At 40.1% G+C, this 27030-nt stretch overlaps 1 protein-coding gene across 1 annotated transcript in view; it reads right to left on the reverse strand.

Moving 5' to 3' along the window:
• Window positions 1–27030, reverse strand: part of MND1 (meiotic nuclear divisions 1) — a 77763-nt gene that overhangs the window by 45628 nt on the left and 5105 nt on the right. The window contains exons 3-4 of the mRNA XM_052655047.1: window positions 21343–21400; window positions 17814–17962 (exon numbers count right to left, since the gene is read on the reverse strand). Coding sequence (XP_052511007.1) covers window positions 17814–17962; window positions 21343–21400 — 207 coding nt within the window. The remainder of the gene's footprint in view (window positions 1–17813; window positions 17963–21342; window positions 21401–27030) is intronic.

Consider the following 27030-nt stretch of genomic DNA (forward strand, 5'->3'; position numbering starts at 1 on the left):
GTTACAACTGAAACCACAGAAATACAGAGGATCGTAAGAGATTACTATGAATAATTACATGCCAGTAATATGGGCAACCTAGAAACATAAAATCTCCCCCAAGACTGAATCAGGGAAAAATAGAAAATATATGGAGATCATTTACCAGTAATAAAATTAAACCAGTTTAAAAGAAAAGGAAAACTTCCAACAAGCAAAAGTTCAGGCTTCATTGGGGAATTCAACCAAGTAAAGAAGAATTAATGCCCAGATCTCTCAAACTATGCTAACGAGGAAGGAACACTTCTGAACTCATTCTGTGAAGTTAGCAATACCCTTATACCAAAACCAAAGACCACACACACACACAAAATTACAGGACAATATCACTGATGAACATAGATGCAAAAATCCTCATCAAAATATTAGCAAACTGAATTTGAATTTGACAATACATTAATAGGATCATATACCATGATCAAGTAGAAGTTACTCCAGGAATGCAAGGATGGTTCAATATACACAACTCAGTCAATGTGATATACAATCTTAACAACCTGAAGAATAAAGATCATATGATTACTCCAGCATGTACAAAAAAATCTTTTGACAAAATCTGACATTCATTTATGATTATAAAAACCCTCAACAAAGTAGATATAGAGGAAACATACCTCAACATAATATAGGCCATTAATGACAAACCTACAGATAACATCATACTTAATGGTGATAGTTCAGTTCAGTTCAGTTCAGTTCAGTCGCTCAGTCGTATCCGACTCTTTGCGACCCCATGAATCGCAGCACGCCAGGCCTCCCTGTCCATCACCAACTCCCGGAGTTCACTCAGACTCACGTCCATCGAGTCCGTGATGCCATCCAGCCATCTCATCCTCTGTCATCCCCTTCTCCTCCTGCCCCCAATCCCTCCCAGCATCAGAGTCTTTTCCAATGAGTCAACTCTTTGCATGAGGTGGCCAAAGTACTGGACTTTCAGCTCTAGCATCATTCCTTCCAAAGAAATCCCAGGGCTGATCTCCTTCAGAATGGACTGGTTGGATCTCCTTGCAGTCCAAGGGACCCTCAAGAGTCTTCTCCAACACCACAGTTCAAAAGCATCAATTCTTCGGCGCTCAGCCTTCTTCACAGTCCAACTCTCACATCCATACATGACCACAGGAAAAACCATAGCCTTGACTAGACGGACCTTAGTCGGCCAAGTAATGTCTCTGCTTTTGAATATACTATCTAGGTTGGTCATAACTTTTCTTCCAAGTTGAAAGCATTTCCTTCAAAGATCAGGAACAAGACAACGATGTCCACTCTCACAATTTTTACTCAACATAATATTGGAAGTACTAGCCACAGCAGTCCGTCAAGAAAAAGAATCCAAATTGGAAAGAAGTAATACTGTCACTGCAGTAGACATGACACAATATAAAAAAATCTCAAAAACTCTACCAAAAATTGTTAGAATAAAAGGACTCATTAAAGCCGCAGGATACAAAATCAACATAAAGATTCTACTGTGTTTCTATGTTGCTGGTATTGTTTAGTCACTAAGTTGTGTCTGACTCTTTTGCAACCCCATGGACTGTAGCCCACCAGGCTCCTCTGTCCATAGCATTTCCCTGGCAAGAATACTTGCGTGGGTTGCCACTTCCTTCTCCAGGGAATCTTACTGACCTAGGGATTGAATATGCATCTCCTGCATTGCCGATGAATTCCTTACCCCTGAGCCACTGCGAAAGCCCTTTTTTTCTATACACTAACAATAAACTATCAGAAAGAGAAATTAAGAAAACATTACTACTTACAGTTGCATCAAAAAATGTCAATCAACTAGGAATAAGTCTAACTAAGGAAGTAAAGACTTGTACTATGAAAACTGTAAGACACAGATGAAAGAAACTGGACAAAATACACACCATGCTCATGGACTGGAAGAACGTTAAAATGACCATTCTCCTCGAGGCAATCTACAGATTCAATGCAATGAATATCAAAATACCATTGGCAATTTTCAGAACTAGAACAAATAATTTCAAAATTTGTAAAAACAACAACAAAACATGAAAGGCCCAAACAGTCAAAACAATCTTAAGAAAGAAGAATAAAATTAGAGGTACCATGCTCCCTGACTTCAAACTACACTACAAAGCTACAGTAATCAAAACAGTATGCCACAAAGAGCAGACTCACAGATCAATGGAACAGAATGCGTTTGTGTGTGTTCAGTTGTGTCCAACTTTCTGTGACTCCACGGACTGTGGCCCACCAGGCTCCTCAGTCTATGCAATTTTCCAGGCAAGAACACTGGAGTGGGTTGCCATTTCTTCCTCCAGATGGAACAGAACAGACAGACTAGAAATGAACCCATGCAATTACGGTCAATTAATCTATGACATGGAGAAGGCAATGGCAACCCACTCCAGTATTCTTGCCTGGAAAACCCCATGGACAGAGGAGCCTGGTAGGCTGCAGTCCATGGGGTCGCTAAAAGTCGGACACAACTGAGCAAATTCACTTTCACTTTTCACTTGCATACATTGGAGAAGGAGATGGCAACCCACTCCAGCGTTCTTGCCTGGAGAATCCCAGGGACGGAGAAGCCTGGTGGGCTGCCGTCTATGGGGTTGCACAGAATCGGATTCGACTGAAGCAACTTAGTAGTAGCAGCAATCTATGACAAAGGAGGCAAGAATACACAATGTGGAAAAGACACATCTCTTTGCTCAGAAAACTGGATAGCTACATATACAAGAATCCAACTAAAACTTTTTCATACCATATAGACAGAAAGACAGACGTAAAACATGAACCCGTACAACTATTAGAAGAAAACATGAGCAACATGCTCTGTAACATCAATCTTAGAAAGATTTTTGGGGAGGATATGTCTTCTCAGGCATACAAAAGCCTGAGAAGGGAAACAAAAGCAAAACTAAACAAAGCGGACTACATCAAACTAAAAAGCTTTTGCACAGCGCAGGACACTAGCAACACAACAAAAAGGGTACCTACTAAATGCGGCAAGATATTTGCAAATGATACATCCAACAGTGGTGGTTTAGTCGCTCAGTCATGTCCAATTCATGCAACCCCACAGACTGTAGCCTGTGAGGCTCCTCTGTCCATGGGATTCTCTAGGTGGCAATACTGCAGTGGGTTGCCATTTCCCTCTCCAGAGGATCTTCCTGACCCAGGAATCGAACCTGGGTCTCCTGAAATGCAGGCAGATTCTTTACTGTCTGAGCTACAGGGAAGATCCTAAGAATTCATATAACCCAATATTAAAAAACAAATAACTCAATGAGCAGAGTATCTGAATAGATAATTTTCCAAAGAAGATATACAAATGGCCAACAGACAAATGAAAAGATGCTCAAAATCACGAATCAATAAAGAAATGCAAATCAAAACCACAGTGAGGGCTTCCCTGGTGGCTCAGTGGTCAAGAGTCTGCATATCAACCCAAGGTAATGGGTTCAACCCCTGGTCCAGGAAGATCCCACATGCTGTGGAGCAACTAAGCCCCTGCACCACAACTACTGAGCCTGTGCATCCCAACTAGAGAGCACCTCTGCTCGACACAACTGGAGAAGGCCCACGCGCAGCCATGAAAAAACAAAAGACAGTATCACCTCACACCTGTCAGAATAGGATCATCGAAAATACAAGAAAGAAGTGTTGGTGAGGATGATGAGAAATGCTGGACTTGATGAAGCACAAGTTGGAATCAAGATTGCTAGGAGAAATATCAATAACCTCAGGAATGCAGATGACACCACCTTTAAGGCAGAAAGTGAAGAACTAAAGAGCCTCATGATGAAAGTGAAAGAGGAGAATGAAAAAGCTAGCTTAAAACTCAACATTCAGAAAACTTAAGATCATGGCATCCAGTCCCATCACTTCATGGCAAATAAATAAAGAAACAGTGGAAATAGTGGCAGACTTTATTTTGGGGGGTTCCAAAATCACTGCAGATGGTGACTGCAGCCATGAAATTAAAAGACATTTGCTCCTTGGAAGCAAAGTTATGACCAACCTAGACAGCTTATTAAAAAGCAGAGACATTACTTTGTCAACAAAGGTCCGTCTAGTCAAAGCTATGGTTTTACCAGTACTCATGTATAGATGTGAGAGTTGGACTATAAAGAAAGCTGAGCACTGAAGAATTGATGCTTTTTAATTGTGGTGTTGGAGAAGACTCTTGAGAGTCCCTTGGACTGCAAGGAGATCCAACCAGTCCATCCTAAAGGAAATCAGTTCTGAATATTCATTGGAAGTGCTGAAGCTGAAGTGGAAACCCAATACTTTGGCCACCTGATGTGAAGAACTGGCTCATTTGAAAAGACCCTGATACTGGGAAATATTGAAGGTGGTAGGAGAAGGGGCTGACAGAGGATGAGATGGTTGGATGGCATCACCAACTCAATGGACATGAGTTTGAGTAGGCTCTGGGAGTTGGTAATGGACAGGGAGGCTTGATGTGCTGCAGTCCATGGGGTCGCAAAGAGTTGGACACGACTGAGCAACTGAACTGAACTGAGGACATGGAGAAAAGAGAACCCTAGTGCACTGTTGGTGGAAATGTAAACTGGCATTGCCACTATTGAAAAATGGTATGGAGTTTCCTCAAAAAATTAAAACTATAACTACCATACAACTTAGCAATTCCACTTCTAGGTATTTCTCCAAAGAAACCAAATTACTAATCAAAAAGATACATGCACCCCTATGTTCGTTGCAGCAATAGTCACAATAGCCAAGATATGGGAGCCATGTAAGTGCTCATTGATGGAAAACACACAGACTTACCATAAGGTATGGTTAAGCACAGGTGGTCTTGGTGAAGAAAGACAGTAGATTTAAAAATACCCATATGAAAAGTTTGAAAAGCTAAGACCTAATGCTCTTAATCTTTTCCATCAAGAAGGCAGCAATATCGAAATTCCTAAAAGAACTGGTAATTTTACTTAAGAACTACAAATAGTAAGTAGCTTTGTAATTTAGCTTATTAAAGAGGAGAAACGAAATGTTGCCAACTTTTTTTTTTTGATTTGTGAACGTAAAGATACCAAATGCCACAAAAATAAAAAGTTTTTTCTTATTTTTTGAAAGAGATAGCAAAAATTATAAATCAAGAATGGAATCATTAAAATGTCTAGTGGTGACTTTTAATCTTTATTAAAAATTACTTAAAAAGGTTATAGCTCAATACAATCAAAATAGAAAGAACTTCCACTGAGAAAAACTGGCATGAATTTGATACATTACTTCTAGTTTTACTGGCTAAGAAAAGTCCATTTTGGAATGCTGGTTAAGTATAGTTAGGAAATTTTTAATGTGATTATGACATTAGGTGATGACTCTCTGGCTTACCATTGCAAAACAGTGGAATTCTCCCATTAACAAAGGTATATGGGGCCAGTAAGCGAGAGATAAATATAAAACTTTTTTTTTAAGAGAGAGAAAGTTGAACTATCTTCTACAAAATAAACACTTTAATAAACTGAATATAACTTGATAATCCTAACTGAAGAAGCAAGTAATTTCACTTCAAAGAAGTTTTGTCACATTCTTCATTTTCTCTTCCCTTCCTTCAAGAAAATGAAAACAATGATGAGCAGCAAACTACAAATGCAACAAGCCATACAATTTCTGCGCACTCTCCACTGTCAGGAGTCACTTACCTGCTGTAACAGGTACCACGGAGTGCCTGCAGAGAAGTAGGCCTGCAGAGGGTGCACACACACATGACCTCATTGGAAGTTTCAATACTGCCACTTTACAGATTAAGAAACTGAGATCCAGAGAGACTCGGTAACTTGACCAGGTAGTAAATGGCAATGCTGCTAGTTTAATCCAGGTCATCTGGACAGCAAAGGCTAGGTTTTTCACTGAGAATCCTGTCCCTCTGGGCACCATACTAACACATTAAATTTGTCAACATTCTAAATAAACAACATCCAGAACAATTTCAAGTGAGGCAACTTTTAAGAAAAAAAAAAAAAACACTAATATGCTGGACTCCCCTGGTGGTGCAGTGGTTAACAATGCACCTGCCAATGCAGGGAACATAAGCTCTCTCCCTGCTCCGGGAAGAATCCACACGCCGCGGAGCAAGGAAGCCCCTGCACCGTATCGAGCCTGTGCATCACGACCACAGAAGCCCGCACGCTCCAGAGCCTGCGCTCCACAGGGGAAGCCTCCATGGTGAGAAGCCTCCACAGCGAGAAGCCTCTACAGGGGAAGCCTCCAGAGTGAGAAGCCCATGCACCGCAAACAGAGAGCAGCCCCAGCTCAGCCGCTCAGTCGTGTCCAACTCTTTGCGACCCCATGGACTGCAGCACGCCAGGCCTCCTTGTCCATCACCAACTCCCGGAGCCTGCTCAAACTCAAGTCTGTAGAGTCAGTGATGCCATCCAACCATCTCATCCTCTGTCGGCCCCTTCTCCTCACGACTTCAATCTTTCTCAGCATCAGGGCCTTTTCCATTGAGTCAGTTCTTCACATCAGGTGGCCAAAGTACTGGAGTTTCAGCTTCAGCATCAGTCCTTCCAATGAACACCCAGGACTGATCTCCCTCAGAATGGACTGGTTGGATCTCCTTCAGAATGGACTGGTTGGATCTCCTTGCAGTCCAAGGGACTCTCAAGAGTCCTCTCCAACACCACAGTTCAAAAGCATCAATTCTTCGGCGCTCAGCTTTCTTTATAGTCCTTTATATTTATATATTATAAATATATTTTCATAGATTAGTCCCTGCTCACCACAACTAGAGCAAGCCCGCCTGCAACAACAAAGACCCAGCACAGCCAAAAATAGATTTTAAAAATGTCTTTATAAAAAACTACATTTCGAGCTATACAGCATAGTTACTTAACATTAGTGCTATGAAACAAAGGATGCGAATAAATGGTATTTTTAATAAAGAAAAACCTTTCAATGAAGAAACTAAAATTTCTAAAACAAATAAGAGTCTCTGATACTTTTTTTAAAAGAAAAATCTCAGTAGACAAAATGTGAAGATACATCAACAAAAATATATTTGTACAGCTTCCCTGGTGGCTCAGACAGTGAAGAATCTGCCTGCAATGCAGAAGACCTGGGTTCAATCCCTGGCTTGGGAAGATCCTCTGGAGAAGGAACAGCTATCCACTCCAGTATTCTTGCCAGGAGAATTCCATAGACAGAGGAGCCTGGCAGGCCCCAGTACATCAGGTCACAAAGAGTTGGGACACGACTGAGCGACTTTCACTTTCACATCAAAAATAGCAAAAAAAAGGGATTATCTATAAAAGTAAGAAATTGGCCAAGTATTTCTCTATTGAAAGGAAACATCAAAATACAAATATTATTTTGTTGATGCCCTGCATCACCCCTGCAACCAAAGGGAAAAAAGTCAGTGATAAAGCAGAATGTTTTCTGTACAGCTCACGTATTCACTGAGAACAGACTACATTACCATCAAACACTACTATCTGATCAGCTGTGCTGCAGGTACAGAACGCTACACTCTCATAAAGTGGCATCCTATTTATAACACTAGGCCTACAGTCCTTGTGGTTGACTGACTCCTCTAAGCCATTCCCAACCTCCTTCCTTCCTTACCCACTTCCACTCCTAGTTTCCTCTACAGAGAGGAAACCACAGTGTAGAGAGACACTGTTTCAGTCTACAGATTGAAGCCAAAGTCTGTTGGAGAGGTCTGAGAAAGTTTTCTTTCATATTCCTGTTAAGAGACAACATTCCTGTAACTTCCCTCTCCCCTCTGCCATACCATTCTTCAGCTATGACAAGAGTAGCTATGCTGGCCATCTCATAACCATAATGGACCCCAAAGATGCAGACAGATACCACTGAGACACTGATCAACATTAACAGATACCTACCTCTTAACTTAATGTGAGAAAGATAAACTTCCATTTATTTAAGCCACTGTTAGTCAGATATTCCATTTATTTCTAGACAAAAGCATTCTTTATCAAACATTTTTATTAAACATCAACTTACAGGCTGATAAGATGGTTTAGAAGCTGGTTAGTTGTCTGCTGTGTTCATTCACTCATTTAAGTTTACATGATTAAATGCCTACTTAGGATTAGTATTAGGTTTGGGGGAGAGAAAACTGAAGACATGGCTTTTACCTTATGTTTGGGACACACACCTAATACAGGAGAGAGGTCTGTAAATATGACAGGAGCAATAACTGCTCTAGCCACGCCTGAACAAACTTCAGGGACAGCACACAGCGGAACCATGAGATTTTTTTCTTTTTGTTCTTTCAAAAGTCAAAGTCTAGGTTTACACCAGAAAAATATCAGACCAGCCAGAACCAGTCCTGTTCTGTCCTCTTCAAACGACACACTGAAGACAGAAGCCGCGGGAGAGTGTAGGAGGAAAGGAAGAACGTTAGACACTGCTGAGAGTTTCTGGGAAGGGCCCTGATTTACCCTCTCCGGTACTGTACGATTAGCTACCACTACAGAAACAGGAGTGCAACTGCAGAGCCCCTGGAAAACCTGGAGGGCATAGGAATAGAGAAAATCTATCACTTTCGATCTAGAACCCCGGGAGGAAGCAGCCCCACGGGTACCATCCATACCACCGTGGCACAGGAGGTGCAAAGAAGTCCTTTTATCTGGAGCAGAGTGGGCCTGGGACAGCCACTAGCTGGGTAGTTTCACAGTGCATAGCCCTACGTGGCCTCCATACTGGCAACAGGAGCATCTTTCTTAAATAAGGCTCTGATCATCTCACTTCCCTACTCAAAATCCTTCAGCTTCATACACAGAGCCCTTCGTTAGCAGGCTTCCCTGGTGGGTCATTGGTAAAGAATCTGTCTGCCAATGGAGGAGGCGCAAATTTGATCCCTAGGTCAGGAAGATCCCCTGGAAAAGGAAATGGGGAACCCACTCCAGTATTCTTGCTTGGGAAATCACAAGGGCAGTAGATCCCAGTGAGTTTTAAGTCCATGGGGTCGCAAGAGTTGGACATGACTTAGCGACTGAACAGTAACAACATTCACCCCTCACATTCAACTTAGCAGTACAAAACAACTCCAGATTTTCTCATATATCATGCAGTTCTATACATATCTATCCAGCCTTGGCATATAATGACAAGCTAAAGCACTTGCTATGGATTAGTCATTGTTGTAGGCAGTTATACACAGCACATTTAATTGTCACAAGCAACCTGTGAAGTAGGAAATACTAGGACCACTTAGCAGAGAGAACAGAGACACAAGACGTTTCTACTAAATGGAAGAAGGAGGATTTGAGTCTAGAGGCTGGGTCTAGAGTCCATCTTGTAAGTCACTGTGCTCCACTACTTTAACATATGGGTCTCTGTGCCCAGCATGTCCTTTACCCTCACCTCCCTTCTGGACTCACACATCTTTCCAGAACAAACCTAAACATCTCCTTCCTTAACTGTAAAGCCTTTCCTCAGCAGAACGTTCACCCTCTACCATCCTCCCCCATGCTGTACATTATCCCACCGTGTGGCAGGGGTCTGTTGACCGGGGTCTCTCCTCACCAGGCAGTGAGGTCCTGGAGGACCAGAGCAACCTCACTCACCATTAGCCCTCTCAGTCACAACACCTGCCACAGCAAGCATTCACTATACATTTACCGAACTGAACGAATTTCAATAGAGGTAACACCTATTTTTATTCAAAAATATTTCAAGTTGTCCACACAGCTCGAGTGGACCTATTCTTTGCCCATTCAGTTTTAGCAACAAATGATTTTATGTACTGATGGTTCCCAACTTACGATGTTTTGACTGAACGATTTTACACCTTTATGATGGTGCAAAAGCAGTCCACATTCAGCAGAAACCATATTTGGAACTTGGATTTCGGTTCTTGTCCTGGTCTAGTGACAGGCAGTACACGCTCCCCGTGACGCTGCACGCTGGACACAGGCAGTGAGCCACAGCTCCCGTTCAGCCGCGTCACCACCAAGGTACGCAACCAACACACTGACAACCACTCTGTACCCAGACAACATTTTGTTGTTCACTTTCAGCATTCAATAAATTATATAAGATATTCAACACTTTATTATAAAAGTCTTTGTGACAGATGATTTTGCCCAACTGTAGGCTAATGTTTAAATGTTCTGAGCCCTTATAAGATAGGCTGGGCTAAACTATGATGCTTGGTGGGTTAGGTGTATTAAATGCATTTTTTGACCTAAAACAGTTTTAACTTCCCATGGGGTTGACAGCATAACCCCACCGTAAGAAGTAGAGGAAGATCTGTACTCATTTCTAAAAATTGGTAAAATTAAAAAAAAATTATCCTGAGAATCTCTTAGTGTCTCCCCAAACCCATACCCTGGGTCTGAAATCCAATTCAGTGTGGATTTCAAAATGAAATGCTGGTCATAAATCAAAAACCTGACCCCCAAACTACCTTCCACTAGTAATAAATGGGTTGCAAATCAGAACTTGGATGAAGAACTAAGGAAGGTCTCAGCAGAGCAAGAAAACAAGAGAAAGAGCATGAGTTCCATAGCTCTGACCCTTTAAACAAGGAGGCGTCAGTGAAAAACCGCCACAGAGTCACAGCAGCACCAGTGAGGCTGAGCCAGTGGGCTGCTCTCACCCAGACTACCTCACACCTTTGTTTCTGCTGACTCTCATTCACGCCCAGCCTCCAGAACCATGAGAAGCAAACTCCTGTTGTTTATAAGCTACCACATCCGTGGTATTTTGTTATAGCAGCCTGATGGACTAAGACAAACTCCTAAAACTCCCTGGCTGGCTGCTCAGTAAAGCCCGGCTATCATCATCAAGAGCATCAGTGGCTCCCTCTGTGCCCCTCAGTAATCTCCTCCCTCCATCTACACTCGGGCAACTTTCGGCTCAGAAATCATTTCTAGGAAGTCTCCCTCAACTACATACACTTCTTTTTCATAAAAGTTAATTAACAATGTCTTTTCGTTAAAAGTTAATTAACTGTATAAAGTATTTATCTTGCCTTACCAATATAAATTATCTCAACACGAAACACACATTTTATCATTTTTTATATTGCTCAAAGGACTTGGTACCACACATATACAGAGGAGGCGCATATTGTTTCTGTAGAAGCAGTTAACGCAATCCACACGCAGTTGATAGCTTCTTTGCTATCTCAGAAAATATCTAAAGAGAAACATAAATTATAACCATGAGGCTTTTTTAGACTGCCTTTAATACTGATCAACAGATACAACCTAAAGGCAAGAGAGAAAAATGTTTCCTGATTTAATTTTCAGACTTGCAAAAAAACGCCCATTCTCAAGAGACAAGTACATTCCTGTACTTAATTGGAATCACTGGCAGAACCAAAGCAAACAGAATGATGGGGGTGGTGGGGGGAACTAAGAGCTCCTACTCTCTAATCTGGAAGTAATTAACAAGGAACTCAAAAGAAGTTAACATTTTATTTTGGCAATATGTTGAACAAACTGATCTTGCAGTGCAACCCTGAATTTGGAATCTGCTTCAATTCAACATTAACAGTGACTTCTATATATAAAGCCCATGACCTCTTGCAACACTTCTAATCTCTATCGCTCATCTGGCGGCAGTCAGCCACTTACCACTTTTCACTCTCCATTTGCCTCTTTCATGGGTATGCATCTTACCTTCAGCACAGGCTACAGGTTCTTTCTGAGTAAAGCATGTAAAGATTTTGATTTCTACTTTTTTGAATTACCTCCAGTGTCTGGTAAAATGTTTTGCACATAGTAGACCCTCAAATATTCTTTCTGAATGAACAAACAAGAGTATATACTCCTGGATGAGCACTAATTTAGTCAAACCTCCAGCCGCCATACACAGTGCCTGTGCACACTGGCCCTTCACATATACCACTTAATCCACACAACCCTCTGAAGTAAGTATAATTCTCTCTCTCTCTCTTCTTTTTTTTACAAATTTGGGAAATTTTAAGGCTTTAAAAGCTTAAGAAACTTTTCCAAGATCCTTACAACTAGCAAAAAGTTAAAACTGTGATTTCAATCCATCTTTGATTTCTAACTACTTCTCTTCCCATTAAGCTTTACTGTTTCTCTAAAATGATAAGCTCTCTTCAGAACCATAGTTGAGGGGCATAGTATGATACTGGCATTCCTTCTCAAATTTCAGTGCAAAAATAAAGTAGGTTTAGGTCAGTGAAATGGTACTGAGTTTTTGCTTTTTTTAAAAAAGTTATTTACTGCAAATGCCAAATGCTATCAATCTCTTATGAATGACATGTCGAAATCTCACTCTGCAGAACTGAGAACAGAAGGTACAGGACCTACTACTTCTGTGGTGGCCTCCGACTTGAACTGTGACTGCTGGAGGAAGTGTGTGAGATCAAGTTTTGATCTCCAGCTTGTAAATGGGGCATCGGGAACAGGAGTATGTCACAAAAAACACTGGATCCCAACTTTCAAACCAGCAGGGAGAGGAAAATATTGACAGAAACTAATTAGAACACCCTATCCCTTATTGAGAATAAACAATGATATTAAGTTCACTTATTAAAAATAGACTCATTATACTAGCAAGAATCTCTTGCTTACATTTTTTGCAAAACGCCTTCACTTGCTAAATAGAATTATGCTAAATCCAGAGGCAAACAAATAAAAAACACACATTGCTCCAGATTATCTCTGGTTTACAAAGTCAAAAAAGAAATGCTTAATTGGCACTTGCTAGGCCTAATTTCAGGCATGAGTAACTGTCTGGAAGAAGGTAAGATAACATCACCAGAAACACTAACCATAAAGAAACAAGTTGATAGATAAACTGGACTTCCCCAGAACTAAAAATATCGGCTTTTCTAAACACAGGTAAGTAAATGAGAAGACAACCAGAGACTGGGAGAAAACATTTGGAAAGCGTTTATCTGATAAAGGATTTGTATCTAGACTGTGCGAAGAACCAACCTGGGGAAATGGAAATTACAAGGTATCACTACACACTCACTAGAAGGGGTGTCATCCCAAGTATCGACGAGCATATGGAGAGACCAGAACACACACACTGCTGGGAGGAACGAAGACACTTTGGAACACCATCTGGCAACCTCTTAGAAAGCTAATCAGACTCCTACCATATGATCCAGGCTTTCTGTTCCTAGGTATTTACCCAATATAAATGAAAACATATGTCCATACAAAAACATATATACATATTCATCGAAGCTTTATTTCTAATAACTCGAAACTAAAACAAAGCCCCTAATGTCCCTCAACAGGTAAACAACTGCTGTACATCTACACAACGAAATACCACTGAGCAATAAAGATGTATGAGCAATATATACAGCAACATGGATACATCTTAGTTATGCTGAGTAGAAGAAGGCAGGAAGAGTACCGCATGATTCACTGATATGAAATTCTAGGAAATATAAAGTGAAAGTGAAAGTGAAGCCGCTCAGTTGTGTCCAACTCTTTGAGACCCCATGGACTGTAGTCTACCAGGCTCCTCCATGCATGGGATTCTCCAGGCAAGAGTACTGGAGTGGGTTGCCATTTCCTTCTCCAGGAGATCTTCCCAATCCAGGGATCGAACCTGGGTCTCCCACACTGCAGGCAGACGCTTTACCATCTGAGCCACCAGGGAAGCTAGGAAATGTAAACTAACGTATAACGACAGAAAGTACATCAGCAGTTGCCTGAGGAACGGGGCAAGGGAAGCAGTGCGTGTCAGGGATTGGGGCTAGGCAGGAGAGAATGGGAACGAATAAATTCTAGGGGTGAAGGGTACTCTCTTTAGCTTGATTATGGTGATGGTTCCACTGATGTACACGTATGTCAACACTTAACAGTTTATAAACTTTAAATATGGTTTTGGTATGTCAATTATTCCTCAATAAAGCTATTTAAAAAAATAAAAATAAAAAGATTTATACATTTGAGAAGTTAGAACAATGAAAAATTTGTGGTCTGTATCCTTTAAGATGGTCCCAGTGATCCTTGTCTCTTGGTATTTATGCCCATGTATAATCTCTCCCTCAGTGTGAACTGAATTTAATGATCTGTTTCTAGGGAACAAAGTGAGGCAGAGGTGAGTCACTTCCAAGATTAAGTTACAACCACCCCTGTGGCTTCTGTCTCGGACTCTCCACGCACATCTGCTGTGAGGGAAGGCTGCTGCCACACCGTGGGCTGTCCTATGGAGAAACCACGATTCGAGGAGGGAGGGAGGTGCTAAACACTACCAAGGAGTCCAGGCCACCAGCCCAACAGACTTCCAGGAACTGAAGATCTCAGCCCAACAGCCAGCAAGGAACTAAATCCAATAGCCGCTAAGACTGAGTTCAGAGGTAAATCTCCCAGACGTGCCTTCCGATGAGAACGGAGCCCTGGCCAAGTCTGATCACAGCCTCATGCGAGACTCTTTCTTTTTTAATATGTATTTATTTGGCTTTGCCAGGCCTCAGCGGTGGCACACACGACCTCTGCTGCATCACGCGGCTCTTTCTGGCGGCGCACTGACTCTCCTGTGGCACAGGCTTAGTTGCTCCTCAGCGTGTGGGACCTTCTCAGACCAGGGACTGAACCTGCGTCCCCTGCACTGGAAGACAGATGCTTAACCACTGGACCACCAGGGAAGCCCCCTCACAGGAGCTCTGAGTCTAACTAAACCACGCCTGGATTCCTGACCCACAGAAATGGTGAGACACTAATGTCTGTTTCTTTAAGTCATGAAGTTTTGGGGCATGCAGTTCTGTTCCACAGCAATAGGTAATACAAGAGCTAAGTCACATTTAAATTAAAAAAAAAAAATTTAAAGCAAATTTATCCACCTAGAATACATCCTTTTAGAATACAAAGAGAGTATTTGACTAAAACTAGATGAACCAGCTTAATTTTCTTATGCAACGTGAAGTCCAGAAGTGAGGCAGTCCAAGGCTCGTGCAGCGTGTCAAAACGCCTCCGGGGACCCAAGCCCTGTCAACTCAGGCCCGGCCATTCCTAGGAACATCGGCACAGTGTGATCTCAGGGCCACATTGTGGAAAAGAGGAAGGAAGGGCTCTGCCTTTACCATGAAAGTGAACATTCTCCCAGAAACCGCACAGCCTCTCTTCACTTACATCTCATTCACCAAATCTCCCACTGCCATTCACAGATGCAAGGGAATCTGGGAAGATTAAGGTTTTTCGCTCCTTCAACATAGTAACGTGTTCTTAGTAATGAAAAAGAGGACAATGTTTATTGGACAACCAGAAATAGTTGCCAAAGCTGTACATTTTATTTATGGTAAGACCAAAAATACTACAGGAGTTTAGAGAAGGGCAAGAACACAGTAAGCTAAGGGAGCTTGAGAAAGCTTCTGAGGAGAGACATTTAGAACTAAGTAGAAAGGAAAGACGAGGGAATTTTCAAAGGAGATAACAAGAACCAAAAAACATGAAGACAGGAAAATGTAATTAGGCCTAAAAAGAAATCACCTTATATAAAGTTTTAATTGCATAAGTTAAAAAAACTGCTGAGTGCTGAATACGTATGTTATTTCCTAGCAGGGAAAAAATGTAGCATCATAAACAACAAGGTCTTACTGTGTAATAAACTGTAAGGGAAAAGAATCTGAAAAAGAATACACACACACACACACACACACACACATAAACCTGAGGTTATCTTCTGAGGTCAGCAATGCCAAGTTGGGTGCAATGTTTGAAGCAGCAGTATCCTCACCAGAAAGGCTTCATGGTATGTCCTGGTAGGAGTTTGGCTGTGTACCTTCCCTCAGTTCCTGCCTACTTTTAGAACTGTGTCCATCCTTCCCAGTGATTCTGCAAGTCCATCTTACATCTTTTAATAAATTTATTTTCTGCTAATGTCAACCACAGCTAGTTTGTGTTGCTTGTAATTAAGAACACTGACTTTATGGTTCACCATAAAGTTGAACACAGGAGCATCATTTTAAAAAGTGGTGTTTCAGGAGGATTTTCCTGTGAATAAACACAATCTCACACAACCTTCAGACAGAAATTAATTTACTACTGTTAATTAACTTTTCGTGTTACTGTTACCTTCCAGAAAATCAGGATTCTTCCTCCCTTCCCAAAAAAAGTCCACAGTACTTTCCCTAAAATTTCACCGTTTGCCTATATAGTAGAGTCCCCTTTTATCTGTGGTTTCAGTTCCCACGGTTTCAGTTACCTGTGGTCAAGTATAGTGCGAAAATATCAGATGGAAAATTCCAGAAATAAACAGTTCAGAAGTCTTAAATTGTGTGCTATTCTGAGTAGCGTGATGAAACCTTGCCCCGTCCTGCTCCATCCCACATGGGACATGAGTCACTCCTCCGTGCAGCGTATCCTGCCTGTTACTCACTTAGCAGTCGTGCTGGCTGTGGGGTTACTGTCATGGTATCACAGACCCTGTGCTCACGTGACCGTTATTCTACTTGATAACGGCTCCAAAGCACAAGAGTGCTGATGCACGCAGCTCAGATATGCTCAAGAGAAGCTGCAAAGAGCTTCTTTTAAGTGAAAAGGACAAAGTTCTTAATAAGGAAAGAAAAAAATCGTATGCTGAGCTTGCAAAGACCTCTCTCCATGACACTGTGAAGAAGGCAAAAGAAATTTGGGCTAGTTCTGCTGTTGCACCTCAAACTGCAAAAGATACAGCCCCAGGGCATGACAAGGGCTTCATGAAGATGGAAAGGGCACTAAATCTGCACAGTAGGATGTTTGGAGAGAGAGACCACATTCACATTGTTATTGCTGTAGCTGTTCTATTTCACAACCAGTTGTTTTTCATATCTTACTGTGCCTAATTTCTAAGTTAAACTGCGTCACAGGTATGTATACATAAGAAAAAATGTAGCATGTGTAGGAATCAGGACTTCCCATGGTTTCAGGCATCCACTGGGGGTCTTGGCATGTATTTCCCCAGATAAGGGGGGGACCACTGCATTCTAAGTTCTACATGATAATTCATGCCATCAGTCTTGTAAAGGATACAAAATAGCTCATCAAAATGTGATGGAATCTTGAACTACACTCTTGGAAACAACCAAGAGCTCCTTTAATAGCTGAATGAGTAAACAAACTGTGGTATGTACAATGGGATGGAATATTATTCATCAGTCAAAAGAAATGAGCTACCAAGCCACCAAAAGACATGGAGGAAACTTAAAATGCACACTACTAAGTGAAAAAAACCAGTCTTCTTTCTTCTGAAAAGCCTGTAGAGTATAATGATTCCAACCAGATGACATTCTGGAAAAAGCGAAACTTTAGAGACCTTAAAAATATGTTGTTGCTCGGGGCTAGAGGAGAGAAAAGGACGGAGGAATAAGCAAAGCAAAGGAGATTTTTAGGGCCGTGAACTACACTGCATGATGCTATTATGTTTGATACATGACGTCCGTAGATTTGTCAAAACTCAGAAGGCACAACACAAAGAATGAACCTCTAATGTAAACTAGGGACTTTAGGGAATACTAAGGTATCACCACTGGCTCGTCAACTGTGACCGCTGTATCACACTAATACTGGATGTGAATAACAAAGGAAACTGCGTATTTGGTTGCAGGGTCATGGGTGTATTTGGGAACTCTCTGTACCCACCCATTAATTTTTCTGTAAACCTAAAAAGAAATAAAATACTAGAAAACAATATCATGGCATGTAAGATGAGAGTTAGAACATTCGAAGGTCTTCGCTCCCCTTGGAAAAAATGAGATTTTGATTATCTTTAGACTGTGAGTCAAATAATGCACGTTAAAAATTTAACAGAAACCACTAAATAGGAAGAGGATTAAATACAACAAATTTCTTTCTTAAAAAACAAATCTATTATTTTAAATTGTGGTGGCCTACCTGAGAATCCAGAACCTCCAACTTACGTTTCCTGGCGTGAAGAGCTTTACTTGGAAAAGCCCAATAATAATTAGATGTTCCAATTCTCTCACAGTCAACCATACCATCATCAACCAAGCTTTGAAGGACTTCTTTTACTGACATAGCAGCTAAGAGAGATAAATTTTAAAGACTTCATATTAAGACGCATCATATATCAAATTAAAGGCTAATAACTGGGGAAACACTTGCAATAAATATTATAGATTGAGTTAATAAGTTAATAAATAAGGAGCTTTTAAAAATAATTACAAAAAAGGCAAACACTCCAAGAGAAAAACAAAATACATCAATAGGCATCTATAAAACATGCATGGGCAATATACAAGAAAAGTGGTCAAACCATCTAATAATTGAAGAAATGTAAAATAAAGCATGAGATAGGATTTTTTGACTACTTAAAACACTAAAAATTATAATAAAGGATACAGAGATGTAAGTACTCCTCAACATGGTAGAAAAATGTAGCAAGAACAGATTTATGCATAACTCTTACATAGAAATTGCACTTTCACAAATTTAGCTAAAGAAAATAATGCTTAAGGATGCTCACTAAATCACTGTTTTTCATAGCAAAACCCTGGAAATCAGTACAATAATTGGACTCTTAAAAGAATATTCTGGATAAATACACTATGTATTCATTAAATCTACTTTATAAAGTATTTAGTGGCTTGGATACATGTACATCCAAAACGCACTGTACAGAAAACTAGGTTAGAAGGCAGTGTTCAGGAACGTGGCAGCAGAGATGCAGAAGGTACGGTTAAGGGGGAAAATTCCATTTCCTTCTTTCTGCCCATTTTTCTTATTTTTTTCCAATAATAAGCATGCATTACTTTATTTGCTAAGGAAACTAAAACTACTATAAAAAATTAAGCAATAAAGAAAGAAAGAAACTAGATGTTAATAGTCAGGGGTAAGACTGAAAATCAGAAAAGAGTTTTAAAAATACCATGTAAAAATACAAAGTCATATTTCACAAATGTTTGAAATTCATAGACAATTCTTACTTTTTTTTTTTTTAAGTGTTTATTTGGCTGCATTTGTTGGGCTGGTCATGTGGGTGCCCCTAGGCATGTGGGACCTTACTTCCCCGAGCAGGGATTGAACCCTAGTCCCCTACATTGCAAGGCAGATTCTTAACCACTGAATCACCAGGGAAGTCTCCATTCTTACTTTTTATTAATAGAACTATACCAAGAAATTATCCATAGAGTCCATTTTAATTTTCCCTAGAGCAGACCCTTAAATTGAATAAAATCCATTAAAAACTTAAAAGATTTAATAAAAAAATAAAATCTCCACCAAATGCAAAACATTCAACCTCATTTATTAAAAAAATAGAAACTGAAACGTCAAAGACTTCTAGAAATGATAACAGTTCTGAGAAATGAATTTGAGCATAATAGCCTTTCCTGAAGGCAATTTAAGAATCCATTTAAAAAGCCTGAAACGATACAAGTCTCTTTTTCTACTCTATTTCTAGGGACATTTCCTAATGAAGTAACGTGTGGAAAAAAGTTTTCGGCAAGAGGAAGGGAAGGGATGAAATAGGTGGAAGCGCACAGTGGATTTCTAGGGAAGGGAAAATACTCCATGTGATATCGTAATGGTGGATCCGTGTGCACAAACCCACAGAAGTGCACCACACCAAGAGTGACTACTAATGTGAACTATGGATTCAGTGTGGCCATGACGTGTCTATGCAGGTTCATCGACTGTAACAAATGCATGATGGTGAGTGGTGTTGATAACAGGGGAAGCTATGTATGTGTGGGGGGCAGGAGTACATGAGAAACACTGTACCTTCCTCTCAGTTTTGCTGTGAACCTAAAAATACTCTAAAAAACAAGTCATTTAGAAAAAAATTAAGAATGGCATGCTACCTATCTTAACGTTAGTAAGAAAATTTGGGAACACATCTAGATGGTCAACAATAGCTAATGGGCTAAGCAAATTATGGCACAGTGGGTGGTCACAGAAAAAATATTAGGAAATGCAGATGCTGTAAATCATTTTTTTTAAAGCAAATGACATAGGTAGACGATACAACGTTATATGAAAAAATACATGAACACAAAACGGTATTTGCAGCATGGCTTCCTCTCAGAGAAATGGACAGATACATAACACAAACACAGCTAAACAGAAGCTCAAGAATAAGACATCATAATATACCATGTTACCATTTATACAGTGGAATCTTACCCAGCCATTAAAAAAATGAAATGACGCCCTTGCAGCGACATGGATGGACCTAGAGACTGTTACACTGAGTGAAGTGAGTCAGACAGGAGAAGCATCGTAGGACACCCCTTATACAAATGAACTTACAAAGCAGAGAGGTACAGAGGCAGAGAGCGAACTGACGCTGGCCGCTACACACTGTTCCACTGAAAACAGATGGCCAGCAGGAGCCCACTGCAGAGCAGGCGGGGCCCTGCCCAGGGCTATGAGGCAGCCTGGAGCGGCGGGGGGTCTGCAGGAGAGCAGGCACATGCACGTAGCTATGGCTGAGTCCCTCTGCTGTCCACCTGAAACTACCACCACCTGCTAACTGGCTATACGCCAACACAGCATGAAAGCTTAAAAAAAGGGGCAATCTCAGTAGAGGGATTGTGAACAACGTTATTTTCATTATATTCTTTATATAACTTCCAAATCTGTTAAACAGGTATAGCTTATACAATCAGAAAGTAAGGTTTAAAAAATATATATATCATATATAATGGGTTAAGAGTGACTCCTCAAAAGATAAACCCCAGAACCTCTGAATGCAATCTTAATTTGGAAAAGGGTCCATACAGATGTAATTAAGGATCTCATGATAAAATCATCCTGGATTTAGGGTGGGTCCCAAGAGACACATGTCCTTATAAGACACAGGAGGGGAGAGAAAAAGGGGGAGGCCATGTGAAGGCAGAGGCAGGGATTAGAACGATGTGTCTCTAAGCCAAGCACTGCTGGTAACTACCAGAAGCCAGTAGAGAAGCGTGAAGCGGAAACTCCCTCTGAGCCTCCAGAAGGAACCAACCTCACTGACACCTCTACTTCAGATTTCTGGCCTCCAGGACTATGAGAGGATAAAAGCTCCATTGTGCTAAGCCACCAAGTTACGGTAATTTGTTACAGCAGCTTTAGAACACTAACACAGCAGGTAAATCCCTTTAACAAATACCAGAACACACATGAACAGTTTTACTTCTTTTGAAGTTAATTATACACATAAACGGGCTTGTGTATAACTGTGTGTATGTATACATGTGTGTGTGTGTGTGTGCATACAGGCACGCATGTATATTCCACCTTAGTTTTCCTAGAGCAGATACTCTGAACACAAGAATCACGGTCATGGCCCAGAAACATTATATAAGGACTTTAACAAACATTCTTCATCTCTAGAAATTAATGCTTCCATGAAGTGAAAGATTCGCAGGAAAGATGACCGGTATCCATCAAAATATTCTGGCACATCTTTGATACTTACTAATGCCTTTTTCTTTGGGAGCAATCTTCTCCATGTCTTTTAGTTGAAATACATCTTTCTGTTTAAAAGAGTTAAAAAAACAATGAAAAACATTTATTTTCTACTATATATTTATATTCACCATAATTATGTTTATAAAATGTTGTATTAGAAAACTATGCCTGGAAATGAAGTGTAATAGAATGAAGAATTATAGAGCTAGAAGAAATTGTAATTATCTTGTTCAATACCTTCAACAGAACTTAAAACGGACAGATTTTGCATGAACATACAATCCCTTAAAGTAACTGGAGGGCAGAACATAAAGAACATCTTCCCAATGAAGTATAAAATCTAGTTATGATGAATCATTTGTTAGCATGAGATAGCTGGCTTCTCTGACACTCTGACTTACAGAAAACACAAATAGTGCTTTGCTTAGTATAGACCATTCATCGCAGCTTTAGCAGCTCTAACTAAGACAGACAGCTGTCAAGGTTTGTTTACATTCAAGGTTTCATGGAAGAGCTACCCCTAAATAAGAAAATCATGCAATTCATGGCTGCCTATCAATCATTAACCTATGCATGCTACATGTCCACCACATGCAAAGCAAACATTGTGGGGAAGATATACACACAGAATACTCAATCTTACGGCTGGAGAAACAAATCTATGCAGAATACTCCTTTCTTCCTATAATAAGCTTTGGTTGAACTGCTCAAAAGAACTTGAATAATACAAGTGAAACATCTGAAAAGACTGAAGTATTCAATAATTAGAATTATTGTGATTATTGTTATGGAAGTCTGGGATCTATTTCTCCCAATATAAACTTGAAATGATAACTTCAATAGGATGGAAATCAGGCATCATAAATTTAAAACTTATGCTCATTCAAGGGCCCTATAAGAAACTGAAAAGATGAGAAGAAAATATTCACAAAACATACCTAACAAAAGGACAGTACCCCAGAAATACAACCCCCGCAAAAAAGATGGACCGACAGATGGATGAAGGAATGGACAGAGGAATATATATGATAAAGCAAGTGGAGTATAAAAAGAACAGTACCCCAGAAATACAACCCCCGCAAAAAAGATGAGCTGATAGGTGGATGAAGGAATGGACAGATGAATATATATGATAAAATGGAGTATAAAAAGAACAGTACCCCAGAAATACAACCCCTGCAAAATAGATGAATTGATAGGTAGATAAAGGAATGGACAGATGAATATATATGATAAAGCAAGTGGAGTATAAAATGTTAATGGTGGAATCTAGAGTGGGCATACAGGTATTCACTGTGAAATTCTTTCATCTTCAATTATAAAATGTTGGACAAAGTAACTTCATCTCAGTACACTTAAGATTTAGTAAATTCAAGAAAATACTAAGTCATGGGCCCTATTAATAGATTGTGAAACAAAATTTTGCACACCTGGGATCAACTATTAAAGAAAGCTCTGTAGAGTCTCAGAGAACATGCAATAACTTACTAACTTTAGGCCTTTTATGCATTAAAAAAATCAATTAATCGAACCTATTTGCAAATACCTTAGATTCTCTGGAAAGAGAACATGAATGTATTGAGACATGTGTCTACATGTGGTCATCAAGGAACAGCCCCAGACATACCAGCTGCCCCACTGGGGCTGCTGTGTAAATAAATAGGCTTGCAAAGAACTAGCCTCAGAACTGAAGTGTGGTCATTTAAGAGAGCAAAGAAAATGGTCCCAAGTAAATACTGGTTCTCCCCTACATTAAACAGAGATAATAAAGAAAAGAACACAATGGTTCTAACTTTCAAAATCAAAACCATGAATAAAGATACCACTGAAGACACACAGTTATACTACTAAATTAACTTTTAATTAAGCACTTATGCCTAGGCATCGTAATATTTTACAGATTATTTCATTTAATCCTTATACCAACTCTGTGAAGCAGGTAAAGTGAAAGTGAAAGTGAAGTCGCTCAGTCGTGTCCGACTCTGTGCGACCCCATGGACTGTAGCCCACCAGGCTCCTCCGTCCATGGGATTCTCCAGGCAAGAGTGCTGGAGTGGATTGCCATTTCCTTCTCCAGGGGAACTTCCCGACCCAGGAATCGAACCCGGATCTCCTGCATTGCAGGCAGACGCTTTACCGTCTGAGCCACCAGGGAAGCCCATGTTTACATAAACACACAGACATGACCAAAAGCACAAGAGAAATTTTCATTAATCTAACCTTAGATTTTACTTTAAAAAACCTACTATAATTATTTTACCTTTCACCCATTATAGGAATAAAGCACTATATACGCAAATAACGAGATGTGCTGCATTGATAACTCCTTGTAAAAGGAAATAAGAATGTCATTGGATTTACCACAAATGGTAGGCCTTTCTGATATTATTCCTACAGAAAAACATACCACATTTTAAAAAATCCTACATTATAGCTATCATCATTATTTGCATCTACCATAATTATTCCTACCATTATTTAACTGATTTATATGTGTGACGTTAACTGATGCAAGCTTCCACAACAAGTCAGGGATAGGGTCAAGAACTCTAAATCGGAGTCAGGTACAATCCAGGAAGAAATCACTATGGTGAGCCTGATATTAAAGACTAAAGTTTTCTGGCAAGAACGTGAAAAATGAAATAGTATGGCATCATATTTAGTCTTTCAGAGCCTCAAGGTAATATTTTATATTGGATATGACCCAGCAGTATTTGAAAATTTGCAGATTATACTATCTTTCAATGAAGTTGCCAACATAATGCTATCAAGTGAGGCAGAGTTTGTGCATACGTATTAATATGTATGTGTATGGAGGCATCCTTATACACATATGGAGAAACCGTAACACAAATAAATGATCACCAACCGACTTGGAAATGAGAAGTATACAACTGAATAAAGGAGTCTGGTGACACACTCCACACTGAAGCAGACTGAACGTGATGTCCACGTGTGTGCCCGTGTGCCCACTCACGTCCAGCTCTTTCTGACCCTATGGACTGTAGCCCCCCAGGCTCCCCTGCCCGGGGGGTCTCCCAGGCAAGAATACTGGAATGGGCTGCCATTTCCTCCTCAGGGATCTTCCTGAGCCAGGGACTGAACCTGGGACTCCTGCATTAGCAGGTGATTTCTTTACCACTGAGCCACCTGGGAAGCCCCTGCTATCCACACTGAGGTGGAAATCTCAGGGCCACTGCAATGTTAAACTATAAAAACAGTATGTTTTTTTCTATTTTGTTCAGTAATGCACCTAGAACCATGCCTGGAAATTAATAGATGCTTATTTGCTGAATGGATTAATTAATCCACGTTTCTGACTTTGATACCTGACCATGGAAAGGGGACAACAAGATAAGCCTTTCAGAGACAGAAAAGCATCAGTGTCCTCCTTAAGGGAAGGCCGTTGCTGCCTTATTTATCCTTGTTACATTAGCATCACACGGAAGAGGCACATGCCTAACACACATTAGCAGAATTAAAATTAACTCAGCGGTGTATTCTGTGGAAAACTGAGAAAATAGAAGAAGTGGCTGACGTGCTCCTTCCTCTTTCGAAGTATCCACTCTGCTAGTATGAGTCGCATTTAATCACTGAAGAAAAATAATACATAAGCTCTGAACTATCATCACGCTATATGGAGCTGCCCATAACTGGGTTAATAAAATGTAGGCACTGATTTATATATTAATTTAAATATGAATGTAGTCAAGAGACTTAAGGCTTAGGTTACTTCGACATTTCAAAGAATACTCCATTTTTTAGATGTGGATGACAGCTGTAAAACTCAAAGGTGTATAGTTAGTGCCACAATTTTGGAGAAAGCTGTGTTCCTGACTAAAACCTTCTGAAGTTTAGAAGGGTAATACGGGACACATACAGTGTACGGCAGAACACTGCCAGTATATCACATATGAACATTTCTGCAGCAAAATATACAAATATTCAGATAAACAGTAAATGTGACTGTCTTATGTTAGTCAGGATTAGGTTTGGCTAGCTTGTTAAAGCACTTTTTAGTTTTCAGGGCTTACTGGGCTCTTTTCTGTAGACAAGGGAATGTAGATTTATTTCATACTTGTTAGCCCAGTCAGAAGCTTCGTTACAAGTGTATCTGTAGCATATTTTTTGCCTGTCTCCCATACTCCAAGTCTCAAGTTAGTTTCTGTAAAATACCAATCTACAAGTTTAAATAGGCTAGACCTATGATGTTAAAATTACTGAACTATTTGTACAGCTTGTTATCAACAAAAGGGGGTAACAATTCATGGCAGTTATTTCTACGCTATAGTTGTCGATTTACAAATCACGTTATAATTTTCTTTGCATCAATATTTGACAACTGAGGCACAACATACTTTGACACCATTTGATGACAAAAACATCTAGAAAGCACTGTTATCAGTAATTAGACATTAAGGTCATCATAAATTGTGCAAAAAAAATATCAATTGTGTGTTTTAAAATCTAGGATTATATGGCAAAAGTTAACCCTTGGAACCATTCCCTCAACAAATCCTTGCCCAGGTCAGTAGTACACCACAGTGTTTAATGATGCTGTAGCTAGACACCCAGGTTAGAATCTTAGCTCCATCATCTACTAGCTCTAGGGCAAATGAACTAAACTTCCTACACCTCTGGATTCTATATCTATAAAATAGGGACAATATAACGCAATGCAAATTGGAAGTGGTCAAACAAGAGATAGCAAGGGTGAATGTCGACATTCTAGGAATCAGCGAACTAAAATGGACTGGAATGGGTGAATTTAACTCAGATGATCATTATATCTACTACTGCGGGCAGGAATCCCTCAGAAGAAATGGAGTAGCCATTATGGTCAACAAGAGTCCGAAATGCAGTACTTGGATGCAATCTCAAAAACGACAGAATGATCTCTGTTCATCTCCAAGGCAAACCATTCAATATCATAATTATCCAAGTCTATGCCCCAACCAGTAACGCTGAAGAAACTGAAGTTGAACGGTTTTATGAAGACCTACAAGATCTTTTAGAACTAATACCCAAAAAAGATGTCCTTTTCATTATAGGGGACTGGAATGCAAAAGTAGGAAGTCAAGAAACACCTGGAGTAACAGGCAAATTTGGCCTTGGAATGCAGAATGAAGCAGGGCAAAGACTAATAAGAGTTTTGCCAAGAAAATGCACTGGTCATAGCAAACACCCTCTTCCAACAACACAAGAGAAGACTCTACACATGGCCATCACCAGATGGTCAACACCGAAATCAGATTGATTATATTCTTTGTGGCTGAAGATGGAGAATCTCTATACAGTCAGCAAAAACAAGACCAGGAGCTCACTGTGGCTCAAATCATGAACTCCTTATTGCCAAATTCAGACTTAAATTGAAGAAAGTAGGGAAAATCGCTAGACCATTCAGGTAGGACCTAAATCAAATCCCTTATGATTATACAGTGGAAGTGAGAAATAGATTTCAGGGCCTAGATCTGATAGATAGAGTGCCTGATGAACTATGGAATGAGGTTCGTGACATTGTACAGGAGACAGGGATCAAGACCATCCCCATGGAAAAGAAATGCAGAAAAGCAAAATGGCTGTCTGGGGAGGCCTTACAAATAGCTGTGAAAAGAAGAGAGGCAAAAAGCAAAGGAGAAAAGGAAAGATATAAGCATCTGAATGCAGAGTTCCAAAGAATAGCAAGAAGAGATAA

Source organism: Budorcas taxicolor, chromosome 17 (genome assembly GCF_023091745.1).
Source record: "Budorcas taxicolor isolate Tak-1 chromosome 17, Takin1.1, whole genome shotgun sequence".
Classification (NCBI taxonomy): Eukaryota; Metazoa; Chordata; class Mammalia; order Artiodactyla; family Bovidae; genus Budorcas; species Budorcas taxicolor.